This window comes from Thermobia domestica, chromosome 2 (assembly GCF_964235325.1).
Source record: "Thermobia domestica chromosome 2, izTheDome1.hap1.1, whole genome shotgun sequence".
In the NCBI taxonomy this organism is placed as follows: Eukaryota; Metazoa; Arthropoda; class Insecta; order Zygentoma; family Lepismatidae; genus Thermobia; species Thermobia domestica.
Genome location: NC_137455.1, coordinates 86,891,744 through 86,909,093, shown reverse-complemented (window position 1 = coordinate 86,909,093; position 17,350 = coordinate 86,891,744). Strand labels below are relative to the sequence as shown.

The 17,350-nt window shown below is 33.1% G+C and overlaps 1 protein-coding gene across 2 annotated transcripts in view; it reads left to right on the top strand.

Annotated features, from left to right (window-relative positions):
* The window catches only part of NFAT (nuclear factor of activated T cells 3), a 110,119-nt gene that overhangs the window by 73,876 nt on the left and 18,893 nt on the right, over positions 1-17,350 (top strand). For both annotated transcript variants that reach the window (XM_081743686.1, XM_081743694.1), the window contains exons 9-11: positions 315-450; positions 13,493-13,549; positions 15,919-16,059. In XM_081743686.1, coding sequence (XP_081599812.1) covers positions 315-450; positions 13,493-13,549; positions 15,919-16,059 — 334 coding nt within the window. The remainder of the gene's footprint in view (positions 1-314; positions 451-13,492; positions 13,550-15,918; positions 16,060-17,350) is intronic.

The window sequence follows — 17,350 nt, the reverse complement described above, 5'->3', positions numbered from 1 at the left end:
CCTCTGTGAGAAGAGATCAGTAATCACAGAAAGAAGTTACCACGGTATTTTATATTTACAAATAATAATAATAATAACAATAACATTAATATTATCTATATGAGTGTGCCGCGATAATTCAAGTTACACCTGAAGTGTGCCGCAAATTAAAAAAGGTTGGGAAATGCTGCCCTATCTGATAAAGCGTAGAACGAAAGTGCTTATAATGTACAGGGGTGTGTGAGAGAGATCATGTTTTCTCTATTTTCAGACATGTTTCTTTGTTTCAACTATATAAATTTGAGTGTAATAAACAAGTTTTTCTTTTGTTTTAGACTCATCTCGTATGCGTGGTGCCTCCATATCGTAATACAAACATTAGTGAGCCCGTTACTGTACGGCTGTATGTGACGTCAAGTGGTAAAACAAGTGAAGCACACAACTTCGTTTACACGCCAGTTCAGCCATCAGGTACGGAAAGAAACAGCTTTCATAGCTGTACAGAGTTTGTTGAGTTGCTGGTTAATTTATGAACACAGAACAAGGCATAAGGCAACGAAGAAGTCATAAACATGCCGTATTAAATTTTAAATGATATTGTAACAGAAAAACGTAATTTGTATTTAAAATCAGTTGATTTTTCAAGTTTAAAAGAAAGAGTAAAATTTGTATTGCATTCATTTTTGTAGAATGCTGATACTATAATGTAGAGCTTCTGCACCGTTAATAAACATGATTCAACGTTTGATTTCGACGTAGAGGCTTCCATTGGACCATTAAGCATAATTATGAATCTTAAAACAAATAAATACGTAAATGCATTCTTTCACATAACTTTTGCAGCTGCATTTTACTTACATATTTTAATGTAATTCATATCCGAAAGTAAATCTTAAACTAATAATTCGTTTAAAAATATTGAGGTTTCATTAATAGAATGGTGATATTATGATCGTATTTGTTTCATACTCATTTCGCTATTCTCGACAGATGTTATTATATTATTTGAATATTATTATTTATTGAATTGAATGGCAAATAATTAGAAATGGTACATTTATACAATGTACAATTGTTACAATTATATGAGCATCTTTATAACTGTAAATGATCTGTTTTTTGGAAATACACGTTAATATATTTTTGATTGAAAAAATGAAAGCCTTACAAAATGCCTTTTTCTGCCTTCAGATTTTGTCTGGTCATGCTGTGATTTCCCTTGAATTGCTTACCGAGAAGCTATTTACAGTTCAGCGATAACTGACACAAACTGAATATTAAATATATACATATATTGGGAATAGGAATGACATGTGCAAGTCCGGTTTCAGCTTATTCCTCCGTTCAGATTATGAAAATAGTTAAGCATGACTAGATTGAGAAACCAGTAACTCAACACCAGTGCTTGAAATGAATGAATGGTTGTATGAGTGCATGTGCGAATGAAGATTATGGTGTTAAGTATTGCCAGTCGCTAGCAATATGGTTCTTTATTATTTTAGTATTATGAAAAATCGTAGGTTTCTTCCTTCTTTTAGAAATGGTACGTAGCGCATTACTTAAGAAACTTCCCTTATTATTGTTTACTTTCCTAGATAGTATAATAATGTTTTAAATAAATCAAGTTGTTTAGAAGTAACTCATTGTTGTAACTGATTTAATATTGTAATACTGATATAAGATTAAAGATAATGTTGTTAATATAGTATACTTAACCTACGGTTAATCATTTATGATTGTTGAAAGCAACTCTGATTGTAGCGGTAAACATAGTAAAACATAACGCTGCTGTTGTATTAAATGGATAACTCATTAATGGAGTTTGTGATCGTGATAATTCTGTTGAAAATACGTAAGAACTTATACTACGAGAATTACATGTTAATGGAATGAATAGGTGAATGTTAGAGATAGTGAACTTTAGGATATGCCTGAACAAACGAATCATACAAAAGAATTAACTTCAATCTCTAGCGATGTTCAAGTTGCTTATATTGTGATAATTAAACAGAAAATAGGATAATTAAATCAATAAAAGTTCTACATTAGTTAATTTAACGTTCATCTGGTAGTGATGGTAAAAGATTCGTTGAGAAAGTTCAGTGAAGAATTTAATCTAATTTATGAGGTGGAAAGAGAAATATCGAAACAAATCTTGCGTGACGAGATGTGGGTGAGAAATGAACCATAAGAAACTGGAAGATGAAATGACAGACTGTAAGGATTTCAGTATAACTGATTTAATTACACTCATGTTTAGTAATGAAAATATAACTACTAAAAAACCAGCAATTTCTCTATCTACCAATAACATTTTTCTGACTACAGTAGGATATTCAGAAACAAGTAATATTTATTGCCATTCTATCTATGTTAAAAGCTTCATATGTACTAACTAATCGAGCTTTACTCCTTTATATAAAAATAAGAATAAAATTATAGTCAGCTTATGTATTCTTGTAACATCTTCGCAGCATAGGCAAAGGCACTTGAGATCGTCATGTTTATGTATTAACAGCCAATTCTGTCTTGGGAATCAATGTATTCCAAAATGAATGAAATGTTAACTAAGGTAAAAGTCAGATTTTTTCCTCAATATATTCACTTTTAAAGCTCGTGTTAAGTTTCCGACGATCTGTACAGAATGTACTAACATTTTAAGTTGAAGTAATGCGTTATGAGTTTTGAACAGATTAAGATTAGTATGGGAAAGATAGATAGAATGATAAATTTTTCTCCGTCACGGTTTTTGAATACCAAACTCTAAATTCAAATTAAGTACGTGATAACTTATTTTTAGATCTAACCATACTTGATCATACAATAGTTAAGACTTCTGTGTTTGCTGTGTTGAACTTCGGTACTTTGATGTAACAGCAAGTATTGGCAAAGACTGTTCTTACAATGGAGTGCTGGGAACTTTTTATTTGTATATATATTGTTTATAGTGTTGAACTCTTCAAAGAATCATAAAAAAATAGACAATGCAGTTATTAATATTAAGTACTTGAAATAGTTAAATGAGTAAAGTTTATCTGTACTATGATAAAGTAATAAAATGAAAGATCTCTTATATGTTTGATGCCTAAAAAGAAAAGCAGTACAAGCACATATTTATTATTTACTTTGTGAATATAAGAAGTAACTTTTTTTTATTGGAGTCTACGAAATGATGTGTGATTCCAGTTATTTTGTTCACGAAATTAAATCGTCAATTAATGTTATCAGTGACATATGAGAGACAGTTGCATAATTGGACTTTCGAAGCCGGATAGTTAGCAGTCGGGTCGTTGATGTGCGTAGTGTCATTCAGTGTCCACTCTTAGATCAGTTTTCATGAACCTTAAAATGCGTTAGTGTGAGATAAACAACAAGAATTCAAATTCTTTCTTCGCCAAGAATAAATAGTGTAAGTAAACAGAGAAAGTTTCGATATTAAAACTCATCATTTCGGAAAATTCTATTCCGGAAAATTCATATTAAAAGATAGCTACATTGAGGAATTTCAGTATATAGTTCGATAGCTCTACAGGAGACAAATTATTTATATTAACTTGATTGGAACTTACAATATAAACTAAAATTATATATCATACAAGAAAGATGTGCGTTTGTGGTGTCCGAGAAACTAGTCGCGCCTGAGTCTATGGAACGTGTGGCTGACTATGAAATAGCGCTTGCTATTAGTGATGGAACTGGTCGTCTTTGGGAGATGTTTCCACAAGATTAAAATGTTATCGGAACACAGTGAACATGTGGAAATATATCAGTAGTTGTGCAAACCATCGAATATGAAACTTCGAGATGTAATGTGAGTGTAGATTAAAAATAGTAGCTGTGATTGTTACAAATGCCATTTTTACATTATTTCCGTTTAAAGCTTTGAAAATGAAAGGAATAAAAGATATCACTTAGGCTTTGTAAGTAATAGTTACGTAACGTGTTTTCTGTACCATTAGTATAAGCCAGTAACAGTGAAAAGAAATAACTCTTAAGTTATGAAGAGAAAAAAAAGTGGGGAGTCTATGTTAAAAATAATCCATGTGCACTTAAGAGATTTTTCTGTTCCAATTAGGTATAATACGTAAAAAAAAAGTAGGAATTATTTTATCAGGTATGAGACAAATCACTATCACATGAACACACATACAAAAGTACTATGAAGCTTTCGCATCACTTAATTATATGCAATATATAGTTCAAAAATCGCATCACAATATGTACGTAGTTTGTAGATCCGTGAAGTTCGTGCAAGTGTGAGATTCTTGTTTCCATAATAAGTATACTACATTTTTGCCTCGAACTAAGGCAAGGAAATTTTATAAAATTGTACTTAAAACACTCGTGAAATCTGACAGATCTAATTATTTGTAAGATTTGTAACTACATATGTGTAATATATTTTAATGTTCGGAAACAAAATCAATTTAATAAAATTGAGTGGCTTACGATGCAAATACTGATGTTTGTTTTTTAAAAATTAGTACACATTGTAAGTTTTATCTGTTGTTATACAAGCAACAAGGGAAGAAACCTACGATTACGTCTACATTTTTTTATATATATCAATCAATACTGGCAATTTCATTAATACCAAATGAAAATAAATAAGTAAAAGAAAAATGCTTTTGTTAATGTATTAATAATTGGAATATAATTTCAAATATTGAACAGTGCTGTCAGCCAAGAATGCTGACTCATAATTTTCACTGCAGGACAAATATTTTGATAATTATATGTGCGTGCATGAATTTGCCCTGCAGTGTTTGTATTTTAAGGGGCCGTGTTTCTGTTTTTCTTTTTTTTAATGAGAAAAGAGCTTTGAAATTTTATTAGATATATAAAGTTCATATTGTTTCAGAAGTTAAATTTGAAGTAAATTTTGATCTTATTTAATTTCAATTGGACGTGTTTAACTTGAAACATGGCTCCAGATTGTAATCAGGATTGGCGTAAGATCCGAAGAAAATGAAATTTATCTGAGATAATCTTTTTGCTTACTTAAAACATTTACTGTTGCATCACTTGTGAACTGTTTCTATAACTTATATTTACTATTTCTGCAAGCTAATATCTGAATTATGTTTTGAATACAAACTAGTCTCGTTATTTTGTGTAGGAAGTATTTTTTTTTCTTGAAATAATACAGTAATTACTTAATATATATTTTTTTAATATTTGCTTAATAAATGTAGACTGAATACAAAAGTACGATATGACTATTCATAATATCTTACGCCACTCACTGATAAAACTATGGAAAGCTCATATTAATTGATTTTTGTATGCATTTGTTTCATTTGTTTACCCTTCAGAAGAATAACAGGCTAGCCGAAGACCAGCAGCCTCCTTAACAGTCTTGAGCGCCACTGTCTAGAGAGACAATGCCGCGCGCGGGGCTGCATTCGCTAATTTCAGGTTCTGTCATGGTGATTACAGTATTTTCCTACATCCTTTGCGCCACTTTCAACATTGATAGTTAATCTTACACATATGCCTAATCTTTCGAAGTCTTCTTGGTATGAGAGTCAGAATGGTGACTTTGTGTTTGGATTTTTTTTTTCGGTGTATTAAATATCCTGGTTCTCAGGTTATGTCTGAATCTTTATTGACTTATGGAGGAATTAATTTTATGGTAGTTGGTGTAAAATCTGCTCACAGTAGGTATTGAAAAACGCGTTTCCATCGTTTGTCAGTGATAGCTGTTTTCGCTTTGTTAGCAAGAGTTGTGTTTGTCGTTGTACGAAAGGAAGCTGATTTTTTTCTTAATTATTTGTGGCTTCGTTTCTAATGAAAGGTCTCTTGTGTTTAGATAGTGGAAGAATAAGAAAACCATTTGGTTAGTTTGAGGGCTTTTTAAGGTAAAATTGAGATCCAGAATATTAAATGTACCTTGGTTTAATAGATGAATTTCAGGCTTTGTAATTTCAAGAGATTTCAGGAATCTGCAGTATGCAGCTCTGCTGTATCTGCGTATTATAAAAAAGACTAGGCATATGGTGTAAACATATTTAATATTTAGCATTGCGTTGGCTTCTTTTGTTTTATAGTAAATCTGTTGCAGTTCTAAAAGTTTGCATTCGTAATTTCATTCTATTTGCATCAAAATGGATATAATAGTTTTTTTTTCCTCTTTGGAATAGCAACTACTATTTTTTCCACAATGAAAATACTATTTACGAGATTGCTAAAAAAGGAAGAATTAAAGCAAAAAATTCTTTGTAGTTAGCACTTTCGAGTCTTTACTTTCTTGATAACTGAATACTGTATGCATTTTGCTTATGCTGTTTGCTTTGTTATTTTAGCTGCTGAGTGTCAAGACAGAGAAGAAGAAGCCCTCATAACATTTGTTTCAGTTTTTGTAGGTGTTGGGTGAGACATCCTAATCCTCCAATAAAGACCCACAGAGCAGTGTGTTATGTGTGCGAGGTGTGTGATTTTATGAAGATTCTGAGGATAAAGCCTAATGGCTGGAGAGTTTTGAATTCTCTCTCCAGCTAGTGGGCTGTTAATTTTTCTTTGAACAGAGAGAATCGAACGAAAGGGAAGTTGGCAGCCAATGAACAATTGCCTGAATTCATTCTTATTGCCTTTTTATTTGCATATATGTAGTACACCTGAACACTGCTTAAAGTTCCTTCTCTGTCTTTTTTTTTATTTATTTATTTATTCCTTGAATGTTCCATTTAATTGCACCGCTTTTAATTCCATCTTTTACCTGATCTTTCCCAGCCCTGTATCCTTAAAAGGCTGCTGATTTGCCAACAAAGATAGGAATGTTCGTATCTTTTGAGTGTTTGTGGCTATGAGTGAAAGTACGATTGTTGCACGTGTTCTGTGGGTCAAGCTGCCTGAGCCAGGTTTTGTAAATTATATCAGATAGTAAGATTTGTTTACCCTTCTTCACCTTGCCCTTAACTTTGTTGTTGTGTTGTTGTAAGAACAAATAAATTCAAATTCAAAGTTAAGTAAGTTTGTTATGTTCTTATAAAAGTTAGTATTTACATGTTTTTATATATATATAAAAATTGAATGTTTTATTTCGATACGGCACATCGTATATTTTTTAGCCAGCACTTAAACCTTCTGTTGCTTTTTATAGTAAATAAGCAAATTATACAAGCTCATTGTTGGCTGATGTTCTTGTCAATAAAGTCGGATCGTTTCTTGACGCGAAGTTAATGCCTTATTTTTTCTGTAGTAATTCATGAAATGCATGCTCAGCTCAATTCCAGAATACACTGCTATTCATCATTTCTTGGCTTTATATCTGTAATATTCGTTTTCTTGAAATGAATAGTGATGTGAACTTAGTGATCAACTTGGACTTTTCTTATACTGGTGGCACAGAAGAATTAGTGCGTCCTGTCTGCTTTCGGACTGTTTCATCTCAATAATTTTCAACATTCGTGTGGAATTGTGTTTGGGTTCTTTGGTATAAGTTGGTGAACTTCACTTGCGGTCATAAATGTGAATTTAGTTCAGTGTATTGCTGGAAGTCACCATCAACATTAGATATGCAAGAGTGCCGCGTATGTGTGAATATGACAATTTGAAATTAACTAAATGCCTTAGATATGATATTGAAAGTTATCAATACACCAAACATCTTGTTTCTTGGATGGAAGACAGAACTTATTTACAGAAGAATAACAGCTGATACAGAAAAATAGCAGACGTGTTTATACAATCCTGCAACTGCTAAATATTCAGTATGTTTCTTCTGAGTTTGTGTTCGATTATGCGGTTGGACAGTGGCTGTGTTAAAGAGAAAGTGGAGGAAACATTGTATACTTTTCTGCTGCTTTGAAAGTTATATCGAAAAGATATAAGTGAAAAGTGTAACTTCATTCTTCACAAAGAATTCGATCTTTGAGAGAAATAAGTGAAAAGTGTAACTTCATTCTTCACAAAGAATTCGATCTTTGAGAGAAATAAGTGAAAAGTGTAACTTCATTTTTCACAAAGAATTTGATCTTTGACATGCTTTATAGGTGCGCATTTCAGTTGTTGTCTATTGCGACACACTAAATTATAATTAATGCGCACCATTATGACAGTTTAGTTTCCTAAGCTATGAAAACCAATCTAGATTTGATATTGGATACCGATCTAGTGGTGCTACTGCAATTCGACCACTGTTGTTGAATGTGTGTATATGTGTGTGTGTACTGGTTGAATTAAAAGGAAGATTTAGAGTGAAATATGTGATTGTCACATAGTAGTTAATGCTGTGGTAAGTGTGAGAGGTGTCATTAGCGAAACACGTTATATGAGTGTTATTTTTGGTGCTTAAACTTCGGCATAATAATGCTATCTGAAAATAGAATTCGAAGAAGATATACAGGAAACTGAAAATAATAGGAAGAGGTGTTCAAATTCAATCAAGAATCTTATTTACAAACCATTTTATTAATTCAATACGTCGAACTCTTGTGTTGTGTGTTCACAATAAAGAATAGTAAGAAGATTGAAATTAAGGCAGAAAGATTACGTGAACTTAGCTCCTGGCGATGCCATTGATATTTGTCAATAAAACCGACATCAAGTAAATGAAGTAATGTTCCACAATGTGATTACCGACAAGAAGGCATTTAAGTAGAAAGTAGATAATGTCTTCGTTTTATTAGTGTGTGGTGAGACATGAGTAAGTGACAGAATGTGGTGTTATTTGATTATGAATTTGTAAATTAAACATTTCAACTTTTTTTTTCTTTCTTTCCATAATTCGGTTTTTATATTAATCATTTGGTGAGCAAAAGTGTTTACTTTTCCTTTTGGTTTTGTGGTTTTGTTTAGTGCAAGATTTCGTCTATGTATTTTGGCAGTTCATCCATTATGCTATGAGATTTCAATGGGAAGAAAACGTTAAAAAAATTGAAGTGAGCAGCTTATTGTAAACGAAGAAAAAAGACTTACAGAATATAGTGTGCAATTGATATTAAAGGTGATGCTATAATAATGGAAGAAATTCATAAGAATATGAAAATTACTACATGTATGTCGTAAATTAGAGACTTGGAAATGAAATTTCAATCTATGTTACTTAGACGCCAGATGTTCATGTTGCTGTCGAAGATCGAAACGTGTATTTGCATTCACCTGAATGTTAAGCATGCTGTTGCGGATGCTACTGTAGAGCATGATGCAAAGTTTCTTTCCAAGAATTAGTGACGTGCTTTTCTGAACTGGTCTTTTAGTGTGACATTTGAACAACTTTTGTAGGAATAATGAATCCACAGGAAGTGTTTGAGCATTAACAAGTCAAGGGAAAATATTACAAGATGAAAGGCGCTGTGTATGTGTGTATGTGTGAAATCTTGTATTTGTGAATACGGTTATTTGGAATTTTGTAAGAAGTGCTGTCTTGTTTGTTTGGATTTGTGTGGTTCCCTTGTTTATGTAACGCGTTTAAAGATTGTGACTGTTGTACTGAGTGATAAGTGTGATTTCAATCGTAATCAGTAAATGATTGACCTGGAAATTGAAACTAAGTGAACATAAAAGATAATGAATGAATGAACAATGACAATTCTAGAGATTGATTTTGTAGGGAATTCCGTGTATGAATGTACGTGTGCTTGTAAAGGAATGACTGAATGTATGTCTGCACTGTGCTTTTGAATGAGTGCAATGAATGAATGGATGCGGGAAGAAAATAAATTTCATGATTAGCCATTATTTTGCTTTTGCTTTTCTTACAGTAATACAACACTAAAATTACGCATTTGCAAGAAATGTATAGCGATTTTTTTTTTTCTTTTTGAAAAATCATAGAATATACCCTTTTTGAACAAGATTTAGACCTAATGTTCTGTTTTGCCTTTCGATATACATTCAATACTTTGCTTTCATGATTCAAAATTCGAACAAACACGAAAACCATTCATAGTCCTGCAAAGGCTAAAGCTTTCAGCATTCTTTTTTAAACGTAGTAATTGAAGCTGATCGAAGAGAAATTTATTTATTTATTTATTTATTCTTTCTTGTTGACGTTGTTTTGAATTTCATTGCTTCTATATATTATTCTACTTACTTGTTTCTTTCAAGCTAATTTTAAGTAATCTTATAAGTGATGTAGTTTATAATATAATTGATAAGTAATTAAAAGTAGTTTGCTAACCTTCAATTTAGTAAGCAACTGGAATCTAGAAACTAATTGATTGTGATAATATCTTGTTCATGCAATTTAACCTATATGTATTTGTAGTATATATTAAACATTCTGTTAAAAAGTAAATGCACTCTTCATTTTAGTTGGAAAGTGAAACTTGATAATTTGCTTTTTGTAAGCTTAATGAAGTGTTGAAAGTGTTTACCATTGGTGGAGCATCGTATGTCAAAATTTGTGTTGAAAGGTGTGGTTCAGTTAGTATGAAAAGAGTGGTAGAAGATAGAAGAAGGATGATTTAGCAGAACAAAAGCCAGTCGTTGTTTATAAGCAAGTATTTCACTTGAAGCTTTTGAGAGTTTATATGTTTATTTTACTCTTCCTGAAGAATCGTAGTGTATACAGTTCTTCATTGGTGAAATAGTGTGTAAGGCATTCATTAATGGAATTACATTTCCTTAATTCGTACAACCTTTTCCATTATTGCAAGATTTCACTGGAAATTGTTCTGAAAGAAATATCACCTAGCAAATATGAGAGAATAGAGAGAAATATTAAGCTAGTTTTGATTTTGAAAATTAATTTTAGTTTCCAAAGTTCTATAGAACTTACCGAAATACAGTATGTGAAGAATGTTCTAATGAAGGAACTAAACTCGGCTCTCTAGAACGAAGCCCTGAAAGGGTAAGTCGACCAGCCTATGATGACTAAGTGAAGAGAAGCGTGGAGAGCACATTGCGAGTTTAATGGAAGAAACACGACGTAATTCTCAAAATTGAAAATGACATCTTGATACAGTTAGTTCAAAATATTGTAAAATATGTAACGTGAGATACTCTACAATTGTAAAGTTCAGGATTATGATCTGCTGACAACATTAATGATTTTGATTCATAATTTCGGGATGGTATGATAGTAGAGGCGAAGGATTCGTGCTACAGATCCAGAGGATCAAAATGTGAAAAATCAGTGAAGTTCAAGAAGATGAAAAAGTATTTTAGATTTTCTTTTCATATATAATTGGAGTAACTTTTTTCATATATACAGCTGAATAGTAGAGCATATTAATCAATGAAATGCTTTTAGCAAATAAATCTAGCTCAGTTTTAGAATATTTATGCACCAACATTTGTAAAATTACGAGAAGAATTTCGCAATTTGCATTGGAAGAAAAGTTGTGTAATTTTATACGAATTTTCATTGGAAGACCATAGAGAGAACACGAGTGTTGGCTCAACTTCAGTTCCTTATATTCCAGTTGCAGCAGAGTAGCAGCCATAATTATCACAGCATCGTTCATTCAAAGAAGCAGTACAAAAGTGTTTATACGTGAAGAAAGTTGGAGATATAGCGAGTCAGAGAATAGAATCGAAAGTTAACTATGTTATGTAGGATGTCATGCGTGTTAAAGTAATACAAGAGGATCAATACAAAATGTTTTTCATCAGGTTGATTTCTTAAGATTTATAAAGGTTGTAAAGAGTTTTTTTTAATTATTTTTTTTTTAATAAAAATGGATGAAAAGAAAATAGTTATTATATTGAAACGTCATATTAGGATTATTCTGCCTATCCCAATGGAACACTTCTTAATGGGAGGAACTACTCTTTTTTTGAGACGTGTTAGACAGTAAATATCGTTGGAATAAGACATGAACTTCGTAATCTGGTAAGATTGGTTATAACGAATTTTACTAGTGAAGAGAAGAGAAAAAGCGAGAAATTCATGATTTAAGTTTTAGAAAGTACAGGCATACCAAAATACAATGTAAAAAATATTTAGTGATGGAATAGTTCTCAAATATCTATAGGTGGAAGGCAAGAGATAAGAAGTGCTGAGGAAAATATTGGTTTTTAATATGTTCCTCCTTTCAAATTTGGAAAAAAATAAAAAGTTTCGGAAAGAAGTAGATAGTTTTCCAGTTTCTAGAATACCTATTCTAGAAGACGTATGGTGCATGGATAAAATTCATCTAGTCATCTATGTATCATTAGTAGCTATTTACAGGAGAAAAAAAGAAAAGATGAAAAGTGCTATGATTTAAGTTTGAACGAATTAAATTGTAAAAAGATGAAGGAAGAAAATCTTTCAAGATAGACGAACAATCGATCCGAACTGTTTTGAGTAGATACTAGTGGATTCTGTTGTGGTTATGTGATTAGCACAGTTGAGTAGCAGATGTGAGAAGAGACAAGGAAATAATAGAGATGCTCTAGTGATACGAAGATAGAAGAGTATCGATGTCAGAAGTTCAGGGTTTCGCAAAAGTTTGGAAGATTAATAGTATTTCTTTCCGGATGCCAAGATTCTAAATACAGATGAACAAATATTACAGAGTAGAAAACATTTTTGAACCTATCTGTGAAAGGAAATAGGGTCAATGTATGGCTTCTGATTTGCAGTAAATCAGTTTCACTGGGAGGAAAGAGCATAAAATGTTTTGAAATTAAAGTATTAAGAAATTACATAGAGGACAATGTTACTTCCAAACCGCATTCATTGTCATATATAGAAGAGAGACAAGGTAGGAAATCTTCAGTAATACAGATACAGACACTGATATTCTCTATCAGCAAATTGTTGAAAGGTAGAAGGGGTGAAATAGTGAAAGGCAAAATCTTTTCTTAAGAAGTGACATATTGTGATTATTAATGGAATATATATTTTCATTATTTGATCAGTTAACAATTTATAGTTAATAGCATTGTTCGAGAGTTGCAGTTACTTCTTAACAGAGTGTGAAATAGAACGTAATGTATATAAATAAGTACTATTTAGTTAGTAAGTTTAAAATTAAAACTAGTTTATAAGTAGAATAGTTCTTTTCAGGGTAGTATGTGATACAATACAGTTTATAATACGATACTTCGTTTGCAGTTTTCTAAATGGGAGACACAGTACATGAAAGTGGGGAGAATGTTTCAAAGTGAACAATTAAGGCACCTGGAAGCATAAATGAACAGTGCCCCAGTATGAGAAGTAATTTTATCAGAAAAGAATATATGATTTTCTGAATTTTCTATTAATTTCTTCCTTGTAACTTAAAAAATAAATAGAAGTCAATATATTTGGGTGGGTGGGGTTAACTAAGAGCAATTCGGAATATAAATAAAAAAAAAAAAAAAAAAAATAGAAGTTATTAATACTGGATTCAGAATGCGCAGATCCAGATGCTCTTTTTCGATCATAAAAGTTGAAATTAATTGCAACAAGAAAGGTATCTGCCTGCAATTTTAGAGGTAGCTGGTGTTGGGGGTAAATTGCATTGTAATATTCAATGGTGATGGCAATGGGAAATATTGGTATGCAAACTGGCTCAGGTGGCTGCTTCCCCGTTCTTTTTCAGTCAAATTATTATATGAGTAGTGTCATGTACTTCATTGTTGTTTTATTTGCCTACAGTGACCACTGAGCCCCCGGACAGATGTCTCAAGATGCTTCCCCCGGGAGTCGCTAAACGTAAGTCTGTAATTTCCCTTCTGTTTTATTATTAATTTCTATTATTATTATTTATTAATTTTTAAGCAGTAAATTGAGAACATACGTTTCGTGGATAATTTCCCGGTAGAAGCATAGGTGATTCGGATGCACATTAAGCGGTAGATGTTTGGTTGGCCAGATTCTCCATCTGAACCTTACTCTGTATTGTTACTGGCCGTCTTTTTGTATACGTTGGCTATTTTCATCTCTGACTCGGAGAACAGAGAATTTATGAAACAACTTTAACATAATACTAATTATGTAAAGATAAAGAATGCATCAGAGCAGTTTAGAGATCAAGCCTATGCCTCGATTGCGAGAACACTTTATTTGAAGGCAGTACGTTGGTAATGTAATCGTTATCAGAGCCTGAAATAGAACCGCACAATTTATGTGGGAAGTAAGTTATTTCACTAATGTGTTTTTACTAATATTATTTAATATCTTTCGTCCGAGCAGAGAAATGCTGTGATTTATGATGGTAACAGGTGCGGCAGTTAAACGGGCGATTTTGAAACCTCCACCAGCGATTCAAATTTATTCACAGTGATATAAAAGAAATACATGAATTTACAACGCTTGCAATTTGTGAGGAATATCACGGTACAAAATGTCCATCACTTGAAAATGACATCACGTAGATGGTCCCCATTTTCCTTCACACACATTCCAAGTCTTTTACGGAAGTTAGACATCACATCTTGCAATACTGGCACCGGAATTCGATTAACTTCCTCCCGAATTTGATCCTTTAGTTCCTGAATGGTGTGTAATGGATCATACTGGAAGATCTCAGATTTCAAATGATCCCAAGGGAATAAATCACACGTTGAAAGGTCAGTAGATCTTGGAGGCCAGGGAGATGAGATGACCAGGAAAAATCCGCGAGGTATGGCATGTGGCCCCGTCTTGTTGGAAGAATGTGCTTATAGTTACAGGAGGATCAGCAAGCTGTGGCACTAGGAAATGGTTCAACATGTAAACATAACGTTCTGTATCCACAGTAACAGCATTGCCGCAGTCGTCTTAAAAAAAAAATCCAAATAATACGCTGCTCCTTGCTTGTTAAGAAAGCATGACACACACAAATTGGCCTCATCGCTCATGATCAGATTATCGCACAGGCCTAGATTGTCGTTCATCGAGTTCAGCAAATCCCGACAAAAGCATAGTCTCTTTCGGAGATCGTCCGCATTCAGTTTTTGCACTATCTGTATTTTGTATGTGTGGTATTGCAGTTCCTTGTGCAATATTCGCCGTACACTGCAGTCCGATATGTTAAGGTGCAGGGCATGCTTGCGTGTTAAACGTCTGGGACTTTGGCTGAAGGCTTCTTCCACTCTTGCAACATTTTCTGGTGTGCATACGCGTTTGGTACTTCCACCTTTCTTTCTAACCCGTTTCCTCGAAGTTCAGTACCCACAATTTGATAGCATGCGTCTACGGGACTGGGGCATGACGTGAGATTTTCTATACGCTGCACAGCCACGTAGCTGTCGCCGTTTTTGTAAAACACCTTCCTACCAAAAGCGCGTTGTTCACCGGTTCACCACACCATCTCGACTGAACATCGATACCAAGGTCAATGACAGAGGTTTGTTGTCCAGATGGCACCACTCCCGTTTTCTGATTTCTAATGTAACTTGCTATTTCCAGGGTTGCCAAATCGCCCGTTTCACTGCCACACCTGTTATTTTAGATGGAAATTGCTCCTTTCCATGGTTACTATGTTATTCGAGAGGGTCTCCCATTGGAACATACTATAAAGGCCTTACAGAAATGTTAAAAGATCGGCCATACCAAGCTGAATCACTTGCATGAAGAAAATAACATACTAAATTTGTAGAAATGAATACTTTTAAAGATTACTATAACTATTGTTTTATTATGAAGAAATCTTGCATGTACTTAATTGTATTTGGGCAACGCTGATGGCTTGAAATAACAGTAGAACCTCCCTTTACGCACACCTCCAGAATACGTACTTTTTTCTTTGTTCCAGCAAAAATAAAGCAAGTATGAAAAAGTTGGACCCAATTCCGAACTAGTCATGCAAATCAAATAAGTTGTAGAAGTACAAAATCTTTCCATATTGCTGAAACAACTGAAAATATGAAAATGAACATTGCATTTAAAGCTGATTTTATTGCAGTTTGTGAGAGATGTGTGAAATTTTATACTTACATTTATTATTATATTCGCGTTAAATAAATTCATGCGTTCCAGTAGCCGTAAATATTCCAGATAGATGGTTATTTCAACTATAATTGTAATGCTATCTAAATAACAATGTAAACTTTTTCCCTACTAACTGAATATTAATGTTATATTTCTGATTAATTTTTCAGCTGCAGTAGAAATAAACCAGCAGTTTACAAAGTCTGGGTTTGTTCCTCTCATGTTGAGTTCTGGTAATGGCGTAAAGTCAGTGACAGTTGTGCCGGCTGTGAAGAGTCCTGAACTTGCAGCAGATACTCTTCAAGCTCCACGTACGTACTCAGATATTTAATTATCCTAGTGGTCGTATAAGTGCTTTTTAGGTAGTATCATTATCGTAATAGAAGCCAGATTTTCTCGTATTTGAAATAGCTAGGAACAATCTTCTTTAAAAAAATAAAAAATAAACAATATTTAGTTACTAATAACTGTTAATACAGTTTTCGGCCAGAAGGGAAATTGCCTGATCGTAATTCAGTTTAACGGTGAATTCAAGTAATTTTTTTGTTTATTGCGATTTATTTATTTATTTATTTATTTTGACAACCACGAAACCCTAAAAAATACCACGTATTTTAAACTTCGCTATTGAGATTTAACTAAGAATCTAAACTTATATGTCCCGCTAAATACCTTGCCCATTCCGAGTACCACATCATCCTTCAACAAATTGATAAAACTTTGTGAAAAATTCCAACAATTTTGTAGACATATCCCATATTTAAGGATCAAGGATGCAGTGAAATTAGTTAAGCTATCCGCAGAGTATTGGTTCAATGCATGCACTGATATGCAATTTTTTTTGTGTGAACTCATAGCTACCATCACTGAATGCAGGGAAAGAAACTACAATAAAATCGAAACGAGTGAGAACGAAGAAGGGAAAAAGATTGGAATTACGCGTGTGTAGAAAACGAGTTTACAATTGGATTGATGATCCATCTGCATTTTATGGGTTGGTTACTAACATGATATTCCACTGCACAAGCGAAAAACAAAAAATTATGCACACAGTTGCAGAACATAAGTTTGTTACACATCCTTAGTGGAAAACAAACAGGTTTCTAAGTTTGAATGTTTTTCTTTTTTTATTTAAAAAAAATTGAAATCGTCTAAAAATTTTATTTTAAATATTTTTAAAATCTCATTTTCGATAAGTCGAAATTTCCTGACTAGGAGAATTCCCAGTTTTCTCAAATTTCCTGACAGTTTTCGGTTTTCCAGGTTTGTTGCCACCCTGTGTTCGTAATTTCACAGGTATTCAGTTGGATAAGAATAGGGAATTTGGAAGCTCTTGCAGCAATTGAAACTGGCTCTTTAAATTACTGCACCACAAAGTTGGCCTTGTGATAAGGAGCGTTGTTCTGCTGAAAGGTGCCATTTCCAGTTGGAAATATGGCCGACATGAATGCGTATACGTGATCAGCAAAGACCTTGCTGATAGCTATAAGCCGTCATGGTGCCTTCCACACGCACTACCACGTCTATAGATGAGCCCGTAAAAGTTCCCCAAATCATAGTGGAGCCAGCCACCCCTGACATGTCGTCATCCTGCTGTGTATT